The 21,358-nt window shown below is 41.1% G+C and overlaps 1 protein-coding gene across 1 annotated transcript in view; it reads left to right on the top strand.

The window, feature by feature from the left end:
* The window catches only part of ST8SIA4 (ST8 alpha-N-acetyl-neuraminide alpha-2,8-sialyltransferase 4), a 280,666-nt gene that overhangs the window by 129,187 nt on the left and 130,121 nt on the right, over positions 1 to 21,358 (top strand). Inside the window, exon 3 of the mRNA XM_082262070.1 lies at positions 7,446 to 7,703. Within this exon, the coding sequence (XP_082118196.1) occupies positions 7,446 to 7,703 (258 nt within the window). The remainder of the gene's footprint in view (positions 1 to 7,445; positions 7,704 to 21,358) is intronic.

Below are 21,358 nucleotides of genomic sequence, written 5' to 3'. Positions count from 1 at the left end.
AAATCCTGTATAATAATAATAATCATGTCCCCTCCAACCAAAGTGACATTTTCCTGTTTCAATGTTTTTATCATTTCAATAAAGAATGTTGCAAATACAGTGGGTACGGAAAGTATTCAGACCCCCTTAAATTTTTCACTCTTTGTTATATTGCAGCCATTTGCTAAAATCATTTAGGTTCATTCTTCTTCCTCATGAATGTACATATAGCACCCCATACTGACAGAAAAACACAGAATTGTTGACATTGTTGCAGATTTATTAAAAAAGAAAAACTGAAATATCACATGGTCCTAAGTATTCAGACCCTTTGCTCAGTATTTGGTAGAAGCCCCCTTTTGATCTAATACAGCCAGGAGTCTTTTTGGGAAAGATGCAACAAGTCTTTCACACCTGGATTTGGGGATCCTCTGCCATTCCTCCTTGCAGATCCTCTCCAGTTCTGTCAGGTTGGATGGTAAACGTTGGTGGACAGTCATTTTTAGGTCTCTCCAGAGATGCTCAATTGGGTTTAAGTCAGGGCTCTGGCTGGGCCATTCAAGAACAGTCACGGAGTTGTTGTGAAGCCACTCCTTCGTTATTTTAGCTGTGTGCTTAGGGTCATTGTCTTGTTGGAAGGTAAACCTTCGGCCCAGTCTGAGGTCCAGAGCACTCTGGAGAAGGTTTTTGTCCAGGATATCCCTGTACTTGGCCGCATTCATCTTTCCCTCGATTGCAACCAGTCGTCCTGTCCCTGCAGCTGAAAAACACCCCCACAGCATGATGCTGCCACCACCATGCTTCACTGTTGGGACTGTATTGGACAGGTGATGAGGAGTGCCAGGTTTTCTCCACACATACCGCTTAGAATTAAGGCCAAAAAGTTCTATTTTGGTCTCATCAGACCAGAGAATCTTATTTCTCACCATCTTGGAGTCCTTCAGGTGTTTTTTAGCAAACTCCATGCGGGCTTTCATGTGTCTTACACTGAGGAGAGGCTTCCGTCCGGCCACTCTGCCATAAAGCCCCGACTGGTGGAGGGCTGCAGTGATGGTTGACTTTCTACAACTTTCTCCCATCTTCTGACTGCATCTCTGGAGCTCAGCCACAGTGATCTTTGGGTTCTTCTTTACCTCTCTCACCAAGCCTCTTCTCCCCCTATAGCTCAGTTTGGCCGGACGGCCAGCTCTAGGAAGGGTTCTGGTCGTCCCAAACGTCTTCCATTTGAGGATTATGGAGGCCACTGTGCTCTTAGGAACCTTAAGTGCAGCAGAAATCTTTTTGTAACCTTGGCCAGATCTGTGCCTTGCCACAATTCTGTCTCTGAGCTCTTCAGGCGGTTCCTTTGACCTCATGATTCTCATTTGCTCTGACATGCATTGTGATCTGGAAGGTCTTATATAGACAGGTGTGTGGCTTTCCTAATCTAGTCCAATCAGTATAATCAAACACAGCTGGACTCAAATGAAGGTGTAGAACCATCTTAACCTCCCTGGCGGTATGATTCTGTCAGGAATTACATACCAAAAGCGGTACAATTCTTTTCATGGAAATTTGGCGTTATGTATTATAGGCCTACAATTCTTAGTAATTACTGACTTAAACCTGTCCAAAACAAGACTCTAGTAGACATATATATATATATATATATATATATATATGTGTGTGTGTGCATATATATATATATACATATATATATATATATATATGCATATACATATATATATGCATATATATATATATGCATATATATACAGTGGGTACGGAAAGTATTCAGACCCCCTTAAATTTTTCACTCTTTGTTATATTGCAGCCATTTGCTAAAATCATTTAAGTTCATTCTTCTTCCTCATGAATGTACACATAGCACCCCATACTGACAGAAAAACACAGAATTGTTGACATTGTTGCAGACTTATTAAAAAAGAAAAACTGAAATATCACATGGTCCTAAGTATTCAGACCCTTTGCTGTGACACTCATCTATTTAACTCAGGTGCTTTCCATTTCTTCTGATCATCCTTGAGATGGTTCTACACCTTCATTTGAGTCCAGCTGTGTTTGATTATACCGATTGGACTTGATTAGGAAAGCCAAACACCTGTCTATATAAGACCTTCCAGATCACAATGCATGTCAGAGCAAAAGAGAATCATGAGGTCAAAGGAACTGCCTGAAGAGCTCAGAGACAGAATTGTGGCAAGGCACAGATCTGGCCAAGGTTACAAAAAGATTTCTGCTGCACTTAAGGTTCCTAAGAGCACAGTGGCCTCCATAATCCTCAAATGGAAGACGTTTGGGACGACCAGAACCCTTCCTAGAGCTGGCCGTCCGGCCAAACTGAGCTATCGGGTGAGAAGAGCCTTGGTGAGAGAGGTAAAGAAGAACCCAAAGATCACTGTCGCTGAGCTCCAGAGATGCAGTCAGGAGATGGGAGAAAGTTGTAGAAAGTCAACCATCACTGCAGCCCTCCACCAGTCGGGGCTTTATGGCAGAGTGGCCCGACGGAAGCCTCTCCTCAGTGTAAGACACATGAAAGACCGCATGGAGTTTGCTAAAAAACACATGAAGGACTCCAAGATAGTGAGAAATAAGATTCTCTGGTCTGATGAGACAAAAATAGAACTTTTTGGCCTTAATTCTAAGCGGTATGTGTGGAGAAAACCAGGCACTGCTCGTCACCTGTCCAATACAGTCCCAACAGTGAAGTATGGTGGTGGCAGCATCATGCTGTGGGGGTGTTTTTCAGCTGCAGGGACAGGACGACTGGTTGCAATCGAGGGAAAGATGAATGCGGCCAAGTACAGGGATATGCTGGACAAAAACCTTCTCCAGAGTGCTCTGGACCTCAGACTGGGCCGAAGGTTTACCTTCCAACAAGACAATGACCCTAAGCACACAGCTAAAATAACGAAGGAGTGGCTTCACAACAACTCCGTGACTGTTCTTGAATGGCCCAGCCAGAGCCCTGACTTAAACCCAATTGAGCATCTCTGGAGAGACCTAAAAATGGCTGTCCACCAACGTTTACCATCCAACCTGACAGAACTGGAGAGGATCTGCAAGGAGAAATGGCAGAGGATCCCCAAATCCAGGTGTGAAAGACTTGTTGCATCTTTCCCAAAAAGACTCCTGGCTGTATTAGATCAAAAGGGGGCTTCTACTAAATACTGAGCAAAGGGTCTGAATACTTAGGACCATGTGATATTTCAGTTTTTCTTTTTTAATAAATCTGCAACAATGTCAACAATTCTGTGTTTTTCTGTCAGTATGGGGTGCTATGTGTACATTCATGAGGAAGAAGAATGAACTTAAATGATTTTAGCAAATGGCTGCAATATAACAAAGAGTGCAAAATTGAAGGGGGTCTGAATACTTTCCGTACCCACTGTATATATATATATATATATGCATATATATATATGCATATAATATATATAATATAAAATGTGTAATGTGTTTTGTGCAACTTTTTTTTTTTTTTTTTTAATTTCCCTCCCTAGTTCCGCTCCCATGCAGCATTGCTGCTGCAGGGAATGGAACTAGGAAGTGATCAGAGCGATGGAGACCGACGGAGAGTGGCGGGGATCTCGGCTGGCGGTCACAGCAATGAGAGATCATCGCTGGATCGCCAGGATAAGGTAAGAGAACACCGCTGCGCTCTCTGCACATCTACCCCGACCGTGACTCGGGGTTACCGCTCCTGATATGAAAAATCCACCCTGAGTCACGCTCGAGATTACCGCCAGGGAGGTTAAGGATGATCAGAAGAAATGGAAAGCACCTGAGTTAAATATATGAGTGTCACAGCAAAGGGTCTGAATACTTAGGACCATGTGATATTTCAGTTTTTCTTTTTTAATAAATCTGCAACAATGTCAACAATTCTGTTTTTCTGTCAGTATGGGGTGCTATGTGTACATTCATGAGGAAGAAGAATGAACTTAAATGATTTTAGCAAATGGCTGCAATATACCAAAGAGTGAAAAATGTAAGGGGGTCTGAATACTTTCCGTACCCACTGTATGTGTCATTTTGCATTACATCTATGATTATGAGAACCTAAAGTCGAAGTATAATGACAATAGAATATTTAGATGTCTGTTAGGTGAGAAGCCTTCAGATATAGCTGACATCAAAATGTAGAGTTTCGCTCTAAATATGGATACTGGTGCATAGATGTCAAAACACAGGACTATCAGTTTGTTATTCTAGTGGGATCATCACCAGCGTGGAACTTTATCCAATAAAGGCTGTACACTGTATCTTTAGCTGTTTCAACAATTAACTGCATCCCTCCTGCCGTATAGGAAAATGACGGACAGGCGGGAGCACTCTTGTTCTGGGAAGCTGTATGATGTCCTCCAACTCTTGCCACGCATGCACACCCACGGGTGTGGTTCGTTGTGCACCTCGGACACAGCGCATCACCAATCGTGGTAAAGAGCCTATGGCGTAGGCTCTTTACCATGTGATTAGCTGTGTCCAATCACAGCTGATCATGCTGACAGCGCGCAAGAAGAGAGGCGGTAAGCGGCATTCCTCAGTGGGGACATCTGCACTGTCCATCAGGGCACTGATCATCAGTGCCCTGATGATCAGTGCAGCCCTATCAGTGCCCACCAGTGCTGCCAATCAGTGCCCACCAGTGCTGCCTGTCAGTGCCCATCAGTGCTGCCTGTCAGTGCCCGTCAGTGATGCATGTCAGTGCCCATCAGTGCTGCCTGTCAGTGCCCATCAGTGATGCCTGTCTGTGCCCATCAGTGATGCCTGTCAGTGCCTTCAGTGATGCCTGTCAGTGCCCCCTGAACTGTGAATAAGACAAGCATTTAGGAATATCAAGAAGCGGTTTGTTTAAACATGCCATGCGGCCATTCTTAGGAATATTGATATTGGTAACAGAGTATATTGTATATATTCTTGTCCAGTATACTTTGACCCTAGAACAGATCTATTGGAACATTGTGCATATTTGCACACATCCCCTGAAGCAAGCTGAAGAGGCATCCCACTAGATATTTTCATACTGAAAGATTTTTGGGCAGCTAGCTTTGTGAGGTACATATAATCGAGCAATATGCTAACTGATGTTTTTAAGAACATTGTGACCCAATCAGGCCTCACTTTCAATAATAACATAGTATAGAGTTTCACCAATGATTGTTTATGAACACTTCTGAGGCCTTAGTATTATCACAATGATTTTCAGGCTTGCTAGAAAACGCCTTATGATCCTTTCAGCAAAGTAACACTTGGGGGGATTCTTTTGTCTTTAGGATGCCCTTACTGTACAGAAGTGTATAGTAGATACAAAAAGTTGTGAGCTTTGAATGTACATCAAACTTGACATTATATATGCAGCATATGGGTTGTGTCTGCCTTGGTAAGTGCTTCCTCCTAGGTTGGATTTTCTTCTTTCATGGTAAGTTTAGGGTTTTTTTTTTTTTTTTTTACATAGGAAAATAAGGAAATTGTGATAATGAAATATTTTTTTTTTGTTTTCATGGTGTTATTATCAAATGCCACTTTTTCATGTTGTGTCGAAAATTAAAAAAAAATAATAATTTGATTTACATACACTGTGCTGTAGATATCAACCTACTATAAATTCTGGTTAGGAACTATTTAACTTACATTTTGCTGATATATTTAAGTAAAATGATTGCTTTTTTAATGCTTCCAGTAGTTTCTGTCTCCTGTTTGCTTTAAATTATTCTCATTGCAGCTGCTCACATATATCATTTTGTTATCTTTTATCTCTCCTTTGTATTCTTTATTGCAGTCCATATCTCAGCTCCCTAGAGAAAGATGCACAGATGCCCTCCTTGTTAGATTTTCTAGATCTATATTGAATCCTTCCAATTACACTTTGCTTTAACAGTTTTGTAATAACCCACAATAAAGTTGGCCAAAAACAGCCAAATATTTATGCTATGTTAGGCTCCATGCACACTGGCATAAAAATCGCTGCATTTTGTGTTCTGCATGTAGAAGCAACTCAATGCTATCCTATGTGCTATCTATCCTATGTGCTATCCTATGTGTACATTCACATTAGGACGATTACAGGCATATTTTAAGCTCAAGGTTTAGAGGCTTTGGAGCTTTCTGGCAGAAAGAACGCAAAGCTCTCCTAAACTCGCCTAAACTCGCCTAAACTACACTAAATAAGTATTGGGACACCTGCCTTTACACGCACATGAACTTTAATGACATCCCAGTATAAGTCTGCATGGTTCAATATTTAGTTGGCCCACCCTTTGCAGCTATAACAGCTTCAACTCTTCTGGGAAGGCTGTCCACAAGGTTTAGGAGTGTGTCTATGGGAATGTTTGACCATTCTTCCAGAAGCGCATTTGTGAGGTCAGACACTGATGTGGATGAGAAGGCCTGGCTCGCAGTCTCTGCTCTAATTCATCCCAAAGGTTTTCTATTGGATTGAGGTCAAGATTCTGTACAGGCCAGTCAAGTTCCTCCACCGCAAACTTGCTCACCCGTGTCTTTATGGACCTTGATTTGTTCACTGGTGTGCAGTCTCCCGGTGGGACGGGAGACCCAGGCAACCAGCCTACATGGCCGCCAAAGACCCGATCAAAGCCGCATTCAGCTCTGATCGGGTCTCCATGTAAAAACCCGGAAGTGATATCATGATGTCCTGGTAAAAAAATGACAGCATTCAAAACAGCCAAACTTGGCGCTTTGAATGCTTTTAAGTGCAGAGGAGGGGTTTGGGGTTATTTAGACCCCCAGATCCCTCCACAAGAGTCAAGTGATAAAAAAAAAAAATTAAATGTACGAAAATTAGGCCAACATCGGCAGATACCGATATGCAATGGCCAAAATATCGGTATCGATAACGAAAAACCGATATCGGTTGATCACTACTAAAAACATTACTGCTCATGACTGCATTTTTTTGCATTGGTGCATGTTTCTTAGGGTAGTGCCCATCCTCCTATGCTGTTTTTAACACCCCCCTAGATTATTAGCCCAGAAAATGGGCATTTTTAATTTGAAATTGATTTCAGGTTCAGCGTCTGAATTGACTACCGAAGTAAGATGGCATTTCACAAACACAGATAATTGATCAAAGGGCAAAGTTGATCAGCTGAATTTTTGCACAAGCCTTTATGCCTAACTGTGTAACAGTGCTCTTAAAAAAATACTTTTGGTGGTTTGATTACAACCCACTTCCAACAACGTTCTCGTGTTTAGGATGAGCGGAAATATTTGATGAGGGCATAGCAAAATAGAGGTTATGCTTCTTATGGTTTTTGTTCTTGAATTTGTGCACAAACTATAGGAATTTGCAATAGGAGTGATGAAGTTAATGTTCAAAAACAAGAGGAAATCAGAAACGGAGGTATTGCTTGAAGCAAATAATCAAAGTTTGTCTTTGCGAGATGATACCCGTGGGAAACAATACATGTTTGATTACACTGATCTTAATTTCCTCTTTCTTACAGAAAAGACATCCTTCGATTTCTGGATGCAGAGAGAGATGTGTCTGTGGTTAAAAGTAGCTTCAAGCCAGGAGATGTAATCCATTATGTCCTGGATAGACGCCGCACATTAAATATTTCCCAAAATCTGCACAGTCTTTTGCCTGAAGTATCACCTATGAAGAGCCGTCGCTTTGAGACATGTGCAGTCGTGGGTAATTCTGGAATCCTCCTGAACAGTGGATGTGGCATGGAGATTGACAGCCATGACTTTGTCATAAGGTGAACCAGCTTCTGCTACTAGAGATTAACACTTTATATGTATCATGTGGGCTTATCAGTCTCGCTGCTCAACTATGATATATCATTCATGAAATGGAAGGGGTTGTGACAGCTAATGTGATAGATTTCATAATATTAAGCCACGTTCAAAAGTACTTTTGTGAAAAACAAAAGCTTAAGAAATTAAAGTTTAATATAAGCAATAAAAACCTCCAAAAAGTTATTTTAAAACTGCCTGCCCCATGAACATGCACATATGAATGTAAACTCGCACATCGGGTGGAGCTACATGGATTGCCCTTCACATATTTGATATTACTACGCATGCTGGAGTGAGAGCAATTATTCTAGGGTCTAAATATGAAAAAAAAAAAAGGGGGGGGGGGGGGACATCGGACTGTACAGGCCAAATAGAGGGGTATCCAAAATCAGCTAAAATAAATGTTTTTATTGTATCAAAAAAGTATAAAAACAAGACACAATGACAAATAGATACACAATGACAGGTGAATAAAAAGCAATTCCTTGAAGGGAATTGTAGTAACTGATGCAGTGAGTACTATATATTGTGAAGGCACGAAGACCTGCACAATATATCATTGCGTATTGTTTTAATGCAAAAACACAAGGGACTTTTAAAGAGACAGATACCAAATATTAAAATTATACAAATGTATTGCACATCATCATTTAAAAACAATAACAACATGGTGAATTCATCAGTAGAAAAAAAATCAATAAATGTTGAAATACAAATTCAAACTATATACAGCTTCATATGTGAATAATGATTTGTATTGTATAGATGCTGTTGTACACAATATCATATAGAAGCGACAGCCTGTGCTGCATACATCTCAACGCATTTCGCGAAATGTTAAACTTGCTTCATCAGGAGGAGCACAGATATGTATAAATAATGCAGATCGTTGCAAACGACCCAACAAGGGTCTAAAATATTCCAATGGTCATTCCATCAAAATAGGTTGTCGATAATGGTAATGAAAGGAATCCCCCCCAAAAATATATAGGGATTCATAGATCTCCCCCCCCCCCCCCCCAGGAGTTGGGAAGGGGATGAAAGTCTGATCACAGGAAAATCTCCAGCATTCCCTGGCTGGTCATTTCGTTTCACCTTCTTAGATAGCGACATCTCCCCAGGACTCCCAGAATACTCCAGATGCGATCGGACCAGAGTTTTTTTTAAAGTGGAAGGATTATAGTTTTATCTCTGGAATACATCCCTTTCTTTATGCATGCTAATATTCTACCAGCTTTGGCAGCTGCCGCTTGACGTTGCATGCTACTGCTTAGTCTATCCTCTACCAAGACTCCCAGATCTTTCTCCATTTTTGATTCCCCCAAAGGTTCCCCCCCTAACGTGTATTGTGCTTTTATGTTTTTAGTCCCCAAGTGCAAAACCTTACACTTCTCCACATTAAACCTAATTTGCCATGTCGTTGCCCACTCTGTAATTTTGTTCAGGTCATTCTGTAGGATATCTGCTTCATGCTGTGCAGTTATTGCCCTGGCCAATTTTGTGTCATCTGCAAAAACTGATAAAGAACTAATGATCCCGTCCTTAATGCTGTTTATTAATAAATTGAACAAGGTTGGTCCCAGGACTGAGCCTTGGGGGACCCCACTTACCACCCCAACCAGTATTGATTGTTTTGCGCAAAAGTTATTGCGTCTACAAACTTAGTTTTTTTTTTTTTGCATGTTTATTTCTTTTTTTACTAGTAATGCGCCGATCAGCAATGTTTAGCAGGACTGCGACATTGCGACAGACAAATCGGACACCTAACTGACACTTTTTTGAGGACCAGTGACATTATTACAGTGATTAGTGCTGAAAATCTGCACTGTTACTGTACTAATGACACTGGAGAGAAGGGGTTAACATCAGGGGCGATCAAAAGGTTAAATGTGTCTGTAGGGGGTGCTTGCTAACTGTGTGGGGTTGTTATGACTGGGGGAAGACAGAGATCCCTGTTCCTGCTTAGCAGGAGCACAAGATCTCTATCTTCTCCCCTGTCAGAATGCTGTTCTGCCTGTCTCGGGAATGATTGTGGGTGGTCGGCGGACATCAGGTCTGCCAGACCCGCTGATTGACTCCCCCTCTGTCCAATCAGCGTGCAATCGTATCTCTGGTGGCACGCGCATGCCCCCTGGTGGCTATTGCACGAAATGATGTACGGGTGCATGATTTCACACAATAGAGCCAACCTGCCGCAGTACATGTACGTTATGCAGTCAGCAAGTGGTTAATTCTGTGTAACTTAAAAATGCTGAAAAATTCCTGAAGGTACTAGATCATCATACTTATACCCACACTGTTTAGAGAATCACTGGAACATTTTGCATTTCAAATTACCCAAACTTTTTTTTGTAAAAAAAAGAGTTGGTATGCCTTCCCCCTCACCCCCACCCCCCAAACACACACCAATCACAATTATGCAGGGCAGCAAAGAATGCTAGATCATCTGCCTTGCAGCAGCAGGGTCCCCAGTTCAAATCCCAAACAGGACATTATCTGCATGGAGTTTGCACGTTCTCCCTGTGATTGCATGGGCTTCCTCTGGTACTCTGGTTTTCTTTCACACTTCATGACAAGGACATGCTAGTAGGTTGATTGGATCTTGGCAAAACTGTCCCTAGTATGTGTGCATTAGAGATAGAGACTTTAAGTTGTATGCATGGACTGGTGTGAATCTATGATATGGAAGTTGCTGCATAAATTGCTATTGCAGTGTATAAATACCTGTAATAAAATCAAATGTAGGGGAGCTGTGGGTGTACCTTAACATATGCAAATGCAAACTTTCAGAGTGCTTGTACTTTTATAGGAACTTCTGCAAGATCTAGTGGTGTTAAGAGGAGGTTGACTATTTAGGTACAGTATCTCACAAAAAGTGAGTACACCCCTCACATTTTTGTAAATATTTTATTATATCTTTTCATGTGACAACACTGAAGAAATGGCACTTTGCTACAGTATAAAGTAGTGAGTGTACAGCTTGTATAACTGTTTAAATTTGCTGTCCCGTCAAAATAACTCAACACACAGCCATTATTGTGTAAACCGCTGGCAGCAAAAGTGAATACACCCCTAACTGAAATTGTCTGAATTGGGACCAATTAGCCATTTTCCCTCCCCAGTGCTATGTGACTCATTAGTGTTACAAAGTCTCAGGTGTGTTAAATTTGGTATTATCGCTCTTACTCTCTCATACTGGTCATTGGAAGTTAAACATGGCACCTCATGGCAGCAAAAAAAAAAGAATTGTTACTCTACATAAAGAAGACCTGAGCTATAAGAAGATTACCAAGACCCTGAAACTGTGCTGCAGCACGGTGGCCAAGACCATACAGCCGTTTAACAGGACAGGTTCCACTCAGAACAGGCCTCCCCATGGTGACCAAAGCAGTTGAGTGCACATGATCAGCGTCATATCCAGAGGTTGTCTTTGGAAAGTAGACATATGATCTCTGCCAGCATTGCTGCAGAGATTGAAGGGGTGGGAGGTCAGCCTGTTAGTGCTCAGACCATACGCCGTACACTGCAACAAATTGGTCTGGGAAGGTGAGGGGCTGACTGCCAACATAAATAGTCGTGCGGCGGTCGGCAAGTGGTTAAAGTGTTTGTTAACCCAGAGTTTCTGATATGTGCCTGCTGTACCATGTACTTGTATGAAAAAGTCTCCTGTTCTCTTTGTATTGCTTCCTTTGTGTGAAATCTCTAGTGTTCCTGCTAGCCCCTCTGCTTTCCTAGTAAAAACTGACCATGCTAAGCAGGATAACACTCTGTAAAAAGGAAAGATCTGTGTACTTACCTTGTCTGAGGCCGCTTCAGTTTGGTCACATGACTCCAGCACTGGTTTCAGTGTATAGAAGGGACAGCTGATAACAGATGCCCCATAGTAAGTCTATGGATGATGTCATCAACCAGGCTCTGCAGCCATTGTTGGTGCACTCTACTCACTAAATCCAACCCCTGGAGATCATGTGATCTGACTAAACTGCCTTCGGCATAGGTAAGTATAGACTTCTTTCTTTTACAGGATAGTTAGAGTATGCTTAGAATGGAAGTGGGAGCAGGTTTAGGCTTAGATAGTATTTGACTGTAATTCCACTTTAACTCACCACAATGCAGTGAAAATCAGAACTGCACCAGCTTTCTACTGTCTTTTTTGTGTCTATGCTGCTTAACCACCAGACCAATTTTCAGCTTTCAGTGCTCTCACACTTTGAATGACAATTACTTAATCATGCTACACTGTACCCAAATTAAATTTTAATTATTTAGTTCACACAAATAGAGCTTTCTTTTGGTGATATTTTTTACCACTGTTTTTTTTTTTTTTTTTTGCTATATAAGCGAAAAAAAGAGCAAACATTTAAAAAAAAAAAAAAAATTATATATATATATATATATATATATATATATATATATATATTCTACTTTCTTTTTTAAAAGAAATCCAATAAAATCAATTTTCATCATACATTAAGGCCAGAATGTATTCTGCTTTATGTCTTTGGTAAAAAAAAAAAATCCTGATAAGTGTATGATAATAGGTTTGTGTGAAAGTTATAGAGTCTACAAGCTAGGCTACGTATTATTGAAAATTGATTAATGCTGATGTACTAACTACCTCTCTCATTTCGTGAGGCCCTAAAATGTCAGGACAGTACATTTATTTCTTATACATGGCATAGATAAACTTGCGGTTACATCCCAAAATACATTCTGCTTCTCGTCCTAAGTATGGCATTACCACATGTGAGACTTTTCCATAACATGGCCACATACAGAGGCCCAAAATCCAAGTAGCACCGTCAGGCTTTCTAGGAGCATAAATTACACATTTAATTTCCTGAGTACCTCTCACATTTTTTAAAGCCCTGGATATTTTTTTAGCCATGTGGACAGATGTGCACAGATGGTTACTGGGACAGATGTGTGACAGATGTTAATCACTTTGATGTGGCAGATGTTCACTGGGACAGATGTGGCAGATGTTCACTGGGACAGATGTGGCAGATGTTCTCTGGGACAGATGTGGCAGATGTGCACTGGGGCAGATGTGGCAGATGTTTACTGGGACCAATGTGGCAGATGTTCACTGGGACAGATGTGGCAGATGATTACAGACAGATGTGGCAGATGATTACAGACATATGTGACAGATGATGTGCACCAGATGATTACAGACAAATGTGGCAGATGATCACAGACAGATGTGGCAGATCATGTGTGCCAGATGTGCGCCAGTTGATCAAGGACAGATGTGGCAGATCATCACAGACAGATGTGGCAGATGTTAATGGACAGATGTGGCAGATGATTACGAGCAGATGTGGCAGATGATCATGGGCCGATGTGGCAGATGATCACGGAAAGATATGGCAGATCTTCACTAGGACAGATTATTTTACTGGGACAGATGTGTGACAGGTGTTTTCACTGTTTTGGGGACACTAACGGGGTGATCCGTGAGTAAAAAGCACTAAAATTGCTGTAAACTCACTGATTCCTGGCTGGCAGCACAGATCCGCTCTCCTTCTCCTCACTGACAGGCTCTGTGTGATTTACATTACATAATGGCTGGTATTGGACACAGCCGTCATGTGATCAGGAGGGCCAATCACACAACCCTCCTGCTGATCGATGTTGCTCTGCGTCTGGGGGGACACAGACATACCAGAATCGCGCAGCTGCGCTGGGACGCGGCTGCGCGATCCCCCTCTTTCTGAAGGACATTTAGGAACATTCACTCAGAAGGAGGAAGTGCCCACCTGGCTGTATATGTGCGTTGGTGGGGTTGGAAGAGGTTAAACGTTCACAAATGAACTACCTGTAAAGCTCAATAGAGTCTACCACTGCCTTAACCTCCCTGGTGGTAATCCCGAGTGTGGCTCGGGGTTCATTTTCAGTACCAAAAGCGGTAATCCCAAGCTACACTCAGGATTACCCCATAGTGAAACTTACCTTGTCCCTAGGATCCCCCGATGCCTTCCAGCCGATGCTGGTGTGCTATCAGAATTCCGCTACCGCTACCTATCAGATTCTGCAACCGGAAGTGATATTTGGACGAGAAAACTTACTGCGCATGTGCCATGCATTCCAACATGGGCACTATGCATTCCAATAGCTTTCCATGTGACAGAACACGAAGCAGCAGCACATATGTTCTTACACCCATTGAATTTCAGACTGATTTTAGCAGTAAACTCGCCTTCTATACTGAAAAAGACCATTTCACAGAGTCTGAGTGAAATAGTCTATTTCACTACATAATGAGCAGTGCAGGTGTACCAAGATGGATGTTGCCACCTTCTACCTGCAGATTTCTCTTTATATTTACTATATTTCAATAATAATAGAAATGTAATCCAGTTATTCAGCCTGTAAGGTCAGTTTACTGGTAAAATAAATCTAAAATTCAAGACTTGCACGGGTGTAAGAAGATGTTCACAGCTGCTTCATTTTTTGTCACATTGGGAAAGCTATTGGAACGCATAGCGGCCATGTTGGAACGCATGGCGCATGCACAGTAAGGTTTTTTTTCCAAACGTCCCTTCCGGTTGCAGAATCTGATAGGTAGCGGTATTCTGATAGAACACCGACATCCGTCTTCCAGGTTCCCTTCCCTGCGAGTGCCACTCATAAAAAGTACACAAAACATGACATGATACATTGTAATCTGTTAGGATTACATTACAGTATCAAACCGTTTCACCTCAGTTTTGTCCCTAGTGCTTTGTCCATTTTTCTGCCTACACTTTTACTATTTTATTCCTTTTATTTTTATTAATAATTTTTTATTAATAATTTATTAATGAATTTATGAATTAATTTATTAATAATCTTTATTTACGTTTACTGTTTTATTCCTAAGAATTACAGGCTTTCAATATAAAGCAACAGATTTCCATGCAAAACAATGTACCGCTTTGACATTCAAAAATACTGTCATAATCAGACCGCCAGGGAGGTTAAAACACGTGCTCCAGACATTTTGAAAAAGACACTAGTAAGGTACCACAGCGGGGCTTTATAGAAAGAAAACTATCAAGATTGTTTTGCTTTTGCTTTTAGGTTCACTTTGCGGTAAAGCAAGGAAACGTTAAATCTTCCGTAGTGTGTTAACCCTTTCGCTTCCAGGTCGGTACATTGTACTCACAGCATGGGGTTTCACACACAATCCGGTGGCTGTGGGCACTGTGATTATGCATGAAACTTACAGGTAGGCCGCTGCCTGTCAGGTGAAAGCATTTGGGTGGAAGTGCTGCGACCCGATTGCTCACACACGCTCCCTGTACTGGGGCCCCCCACGCCACCAGGCCCCGCCATGCTTTCCGGGCTTCGCTTGCCAATCTGTGGGCCCGGGAGCAGCATGGCAGGTGCTGGCGGGGAAGGAGAAGAGTGGATGTCATCCGCTCTCCTCCCCTTCTTATTGAGATCCGGGAAAGCGATGTCTATGACATCACTTCTAGGTCAGTCTTTCCGTGCCCCTGGCTAACTTAGCCATAAAAGTATGTTTTGAAATGCAATCTGCATTGCAAAACATTCAGTGGAGCCCAAAGGAGACATGCAGGGTCTTCCAGACTCTGCATTTTCCGTTAAAGAGAATCTGTCACCTAAAAAACATCACATAGGGGACTTTTGTCTCCTATGTGATGAAAAAAAAAGTTTAGTAAAAAACATTTTTTTTGCAAGCAAAATAAAGTTACAACCAAGCACATAACCCCCCCCCCCCAAAAAAAAAAACATTTCTGAGGTCCCCCCACCCCCACAAATACCCACGTATGAACTTAAAGGTGTGCTTCGAGGGTGCCTACGCATAAAATTGTTGCTTGTGATACTCATGTTACATACAGTGCCTTGCAAATGTATTCGGCCACCTTGAACTTTGCGACCTTTTGCCACATTTCAGGCTTCAAACATAAAGATATAAAACTGTAATTTTTTGTGAAGATTCAACAACAAGTGGGACACAATCATGAAGTGGAACGAAATTTATTGGATATTTCAAACTCTGTTAACAAATAAAAAACTGAAAAATTGCTTGTGCAAGTTAAGTTAATACTTTGTAGCGCCACCTTTTGCTGCGATTACAGCTGTAAGTCGTTTGGGGTATGCCTCTATCAGTTTTGCACATCGAGAGACTGAAATTTTTGCCCATTCCTCGTTGCAAAACAGCTCGAGCTCAGTGAGGTTGGATGGAGAGCGTTTGTGAACAGCAGTTTTTAGTTCTTTCCACAGATTCTCGATTGGATTCAGGTCTGGACTTTGACTTGGCCATTCTAACACTTGGATAGGTTTATTTGTGAACCATTTCATTGTAGATTTTGCTTTATGTTTTGGATCATTGTCTTGTTGGAAGACAAATCTCCGTCACAGTCTCAGGTCTTTTGCAGACTCCATCAGGTTTTCTTCCAGAATGGTCCTGTATTTGGCTCCATCCATCTTCCCATCAATTGTAACCATCTTCCCTGTCCCTGCTGAAGAAAAGCAGGCCCAAACCATGATGCTGCCACCACCATGTTTGACAGGGTGATGTTTGACAGGTTCGATTTTGGTTTCATCTGACCAGAGCACCTTCTTCAACATGTTTGGTGTGTCTCCCAGGTGGCTTGTGGCAAACTTTAAACTACACTTTTTATCGATATCTTTAAGAAATGGCTTTCTTCTTGCCACTCTTCCATAAAGGCCAGATTTTGCAGTATACGACTGATTGTTGTCCTATGGACAGAGTCTCCCACCTCAGCTTTAGATCTCTGCAGTTCATCCAGAGTGATCATGGGCCTCTTGGCTGCATCTCTGATCAGTCTTCTCCTTGTATGAGCTGAAAGTTTAGAGGGACGGCCAGGTCTTCGTAGATTTGCAGTGGTCTGATACTCCTTCCATTTCAATATTATCGCTTGCACAGTGCTCCTTGGGATGTTTAAAGCTTGGGAAATCTTTTTGTATCCAAATCCGGCTTTAAACTTCTCCACAACAGTATTTTGGACCTGCCTGGTGTGTTCCTTGTTCTTCATGATGCTCTCTGCGCTTTAAAGGGACATCTGAGACTATCACAGTGCAGGTGCATTTATACGGAGACTTGATTACACACAGGTGGATTCTATTTATCATCATTAGTCATTTAGGTCAACATTAGATCATTCAGAGATCCTCACTGAATTTCTGGAGAGAGTTTGCTGCACTGAAAGTAAAGGGGCTGAATAATTTTGCACGCTCAATTTTTCAGTTTTTTATTTGTTAACAAAGTTTGAAATATCCAATAAATTTCGTTCCACTTCATGATTGTGTCCCACTTGTTGTTGATTCCTCACAAAAAATTACAGTTTTATATCTTTATGTTTGAAGCCTGAAATGTGGCAAAAGGTCGCAAAGTTCAAGGGGGCCGAATACTTTCGCAAGGCACTGTATCGCTGCACACACCAGAGTGGGATCAATAATTCAAGATCACAAGAACTCCTGCGTAACACTAAACTGATACCTATTGCGGGCTTTTGAAGCGTTGCCTATAGAAAATGTATGGTACTGAAGTTTTCTGCCATTTCACAGCACACACAAATTTAAGGTTTCACATGTTGGGCATCAATATACTCGGTGCAACCTTGTGTTTTATATTTTACCAAAAATGTGGGTTGTGTATTGCGTTTGTTTGCCCTAAATTTCACTTTGTGTTTTTTACTGAAATTTTACCTTTGCCGTAATAACATGTGACATACAAAATTGGAACTACCACTAATATATTTTCTAGGGTGTCTGCTTTCAGAAAAGATATAATGTTTGGGGATTTTAGGTAAACTTCAGGCCTAAAATGATTTCCTAAACATGTGTGGGAAAAAAAACACAAAAACTGCTCTGGCAGAGAAAGGTTTAATGTGCTTTAGTAAACAAAAATTCTCTACGTACAGACGACTTGCAATTATAGTATACATGACATAGAGTATTACAAAGTATTCCTTCCTAGCCAATGAGCATAGACAATGTATGCAACAATGCGATAAAAAAGTATTCATACCCCTTTAAATTTTCCACATTTTGTCATGTTAACAGAAAGGGGCACATCATTGTGAAATGGAAGGAAAATGATAAATGGTTTTCAAATGTTTTACAAATATCTGAAAAGTGGGGTATTGCATTTGAATTCAGCCCCCTTTACTCTGATACCCCTAACTAAAATCTAGTGGAACCAATTGCCTTCAGAAGTCACCTAATTAGTAAGTAGAGTCCACCTGTGTGTAATTTAATCTCTGTATAATTACAACTGTTCTGTGAAGCCCTCAGAGGTTTGTTAGAGAACCTTAGTGATCAAATAGCATCATGAAGGCCAAGGAACACACTAGACAGGTCAGGGATAAAGTTGTGGAGACATTTAAAGCAGCATAGTTATGTTATAAAATAATATCCCAAGCTTTGAACATCTAACGGAGCACTGTTCAATCCATCATCTGAAAATGGAAAGAGTATGACACAACTGCAAACCTACCAAGACATGGCCGTCCACCTAAACTGACAGGCCGGGCAAAGAGAGCATTAATCAGAGAAGCAACTAAGAGGCCCATGGTAACTCTGGAGGAGCTGAAGAGATCCACAGCTCAGGTGGGAGAATCTGCCCACAAGATAACTATTAGTCATGCATCTGGCCTTTTTGGAAGAGAGGCAAGAAGAAAGCCATTGTTGAAAGAAAGCCATAAAAAGTCCCATTTGCAGTTTGAGAGAAGCCGTGTGGGGGACACAGCAAACATGTGGAAGAAGATGCTCTGATCAGAAGAGACTAAAATTAAACTTTTTGGCCTAAAAGCAAAACGCTATGTGTGGCGGAAAGCTAACACTGCACATCACCCTGAACATGCCATCCTTACCATGAAACATGGTGGTGGCATCATGTTGTGGGGATGCTTTTCTTCAGCAGGGACAGGGAAGCTGGTCAGAGTTGATGGGAAGGTGGATGGAGCCAAATACAGGGCAATCTTAGAAGAAAATCTGTTAGAGTCTTCCAAAGCCTTAAGACTGGGGCAGAGGTTCACTTTCCAGCAAAACAAAGACCCTAAACATACAGCTAGGGCTAAAATGGAATGGTTTAGATCAAAGCATATTCATGTGTTAGAATGGGCCAGTCAAAGTCCAGACCTAAATCCAATTGAGAATCTGAGGCAAGACTTGAAAATTGCTGTCCACAGATGCTCTCCATCCAATCTGACAGAGCTTGAGCTATTTTGCAGTGAAAGGTGGTTCTGCAAAGTATTGACCCAGCGGGGCTAAATACAAATGCATGCCACACTTTTCACATATTTATATGTAAAAAGTTTTGAAAACCATTTATCATTTTCCTTCCACTTCACAATTATGTGCCACTTTGTGTTGGTCTAGATCTAAATCCAATTGGGAATCTATGGCACCTGAAAATTCCTGTTCACAGATGCTCTCCATCCAACCTGACAGAGGTTGAGCTATTTTGCAAAGAAGAATAGGCTAAAATTTCACTCTCTAGATGTGCAGAGCTGGTAGAGACATACCCAAAAAGACTTGCAGCTTTAATTGTAGTGAAAGGTGATTCTACAAAGTATTGACTCAGGCGGGCTGAATACAAATGTGCGCCACACTTTTCACATAATTATTTGTAAAACATTTTGAGAAACTATTTATCATTTTCTTTCCATTTCACAATTATGTGCCACTTTGTGTTGGTCTATCACATAAAATCTCCAAAAAATATGTTTTTGGTTGTAACATGACAAATGTGGAACATTTTAAGTCCCCGTTCACACTAAGGCGACCTGTGAGGCGACCTGGTCGCCTCACAGGTCGCCGTAGGTCGCCTCCCATAGGGAAGCTGCGGACCCGTTCTAATAGGAGCGACACAAGTCGCTCCGACTTAGAAAAAGGGTCCGGAGCTTCTTTGGGGCGACCAGGAGGCGACCGCCATAGACTTCAATGTTATGAAGTCCGTGGCGGCCGCTCCGAGGTCGCGGCGCGCTGCTCGCACCGCGACCTCCGAGGTCGCGGTGCGAAGTAGCGTCGCTTGTATGTGAACGGGCCTAAGGGTTATGAATATTTTTTCAGGGCACTATAAATACACTAAACAGCTACTTAACTTGGGTTCTTCCTGGTGATAGGGAGTTTTCCTTCTTCTATCCTCTTCGAGGATCTCTTCCAAACTCCTCCTTGGGTCCCTGTCTGAAGACTTCAATTCTAGTGCCCTTGCTTCCTTTGTGTTCAGCATATGACTGCGTTAAAGTCCTTCATTCCCTCCCCCTACTTCCTGCCAACATCACTTCCTGTTCCATGAGCTCCATGAAATCAAATGGGATAATTAGCATATGAATAGAGAAAGTCCAGCTCCTAAAAACAATACATGGTGACTCAAATCTACTATTCCATATATTTATGCTAAAAAAAAAAAAATAAAAAAAAATAAGCCATAGCATCACAATAATAAAACAAAAACAAGGAAGAACAAGGGAGCATCTGTCAGGAGTGGGCTTAGAGCTACTGATAGATAGCTCTTGTCACACTTTTAGTGTTTTTAAGAATAGCTTTTCGGAGAAATTGGAATTCATTTTTCATTTCTTAACTTAACTAGTAGATATTTTGTGCAATGAGAGTGAGTATAATCTTTATCTACAATATACTAGCTGGAAGGTATAAAAAGATGAGAAACAGACTTCTATCTAAAAGTTTTTTTTCCTTCCTATCATATAGATAATGACGAAACAAAAGCTGACTGAAGTGACATTTAAATAACAGCAGACCTTGATGCAAGGGTCTTGTGCTTTTCAATATGAAATCAAATTGTTCTTATTATGTCCTTCTAGCTAACTCGTCCAAAAAAAAAAAATTCAGTCTGAAAATAGCTTGATATTCTAAAGGGCATTTTGCAAATAGAACATTTTTAGGGGCTTCTTATTTCTCTCAGTCCTTTTTAAATAGAGAAAAGCATAATCTTGGTTTATAAGACCTAATGTAGGAATGTTTGAACTGAACTTTCATTTCCTTGTTTTTATTTTAAACTTGTTTCTAATAGAGATTACAGTTTAACGTCAATGGACTGCTAGACTTTCCGATTAGATGTATAATAGATTTACAGTTTCCACTAAATAGCAAGCAAATTTAAAAGAGCACTAAATACTGAAATGCATTATAAGCTATGAGTTTTGATGAATTAGTAGCAGAGGAAAAAGAGTTTCATAGCAACTGGGCCTTGTAATCATCATTCCTACATTAGATCAATGCTGTCACAATACATCCTTGCTGTGTAGTCCTAGATCAAGCCATTGTCCAGCCTATGGATGTAATTATCCACAAAAAAAAAAACCCTTTAGAATCCTCAAATATGTATCCTGCATTTACACAATAGTGATTTCCACCTTTATGATATATTTTAGACCAGGGGAATCCAACCTGTGGCCAAAGGGCCACATGCAGCTCGAGATAGCTATGAATGTGGCCCAACACAAAATTATAAACTTACTTAAAAATCTGTCTTTTTTTGGGAGAATTTTTTGTAAAAATACTTTTACACTTAGCGAAAACATGTGGCTGAAAAAAAACTTGACAGTGGACAGGACTTTTAAAAGGTTTATCTTCCCAAAGAAAAATATCCCACTCTTCACAATCACGCTCTATTCAT

This window comes from Pelophylax lessonae, assembly GCF_965119305.1.
Source record: "Pelophylax lessonae genome assembly, chromosome: 1".
NCBI classification, from domain to species: domain Eukaryota; kingdom Metazoa; phylum Chordata; class Amphibia; order Anura; family Ranidae; genus Pelophylax; species Pelophylax lessonae.
Note: the sequence above shows the minus strand (reverse complement) of the source record. Positions and strands in the feature narration are given on the sequence as shown.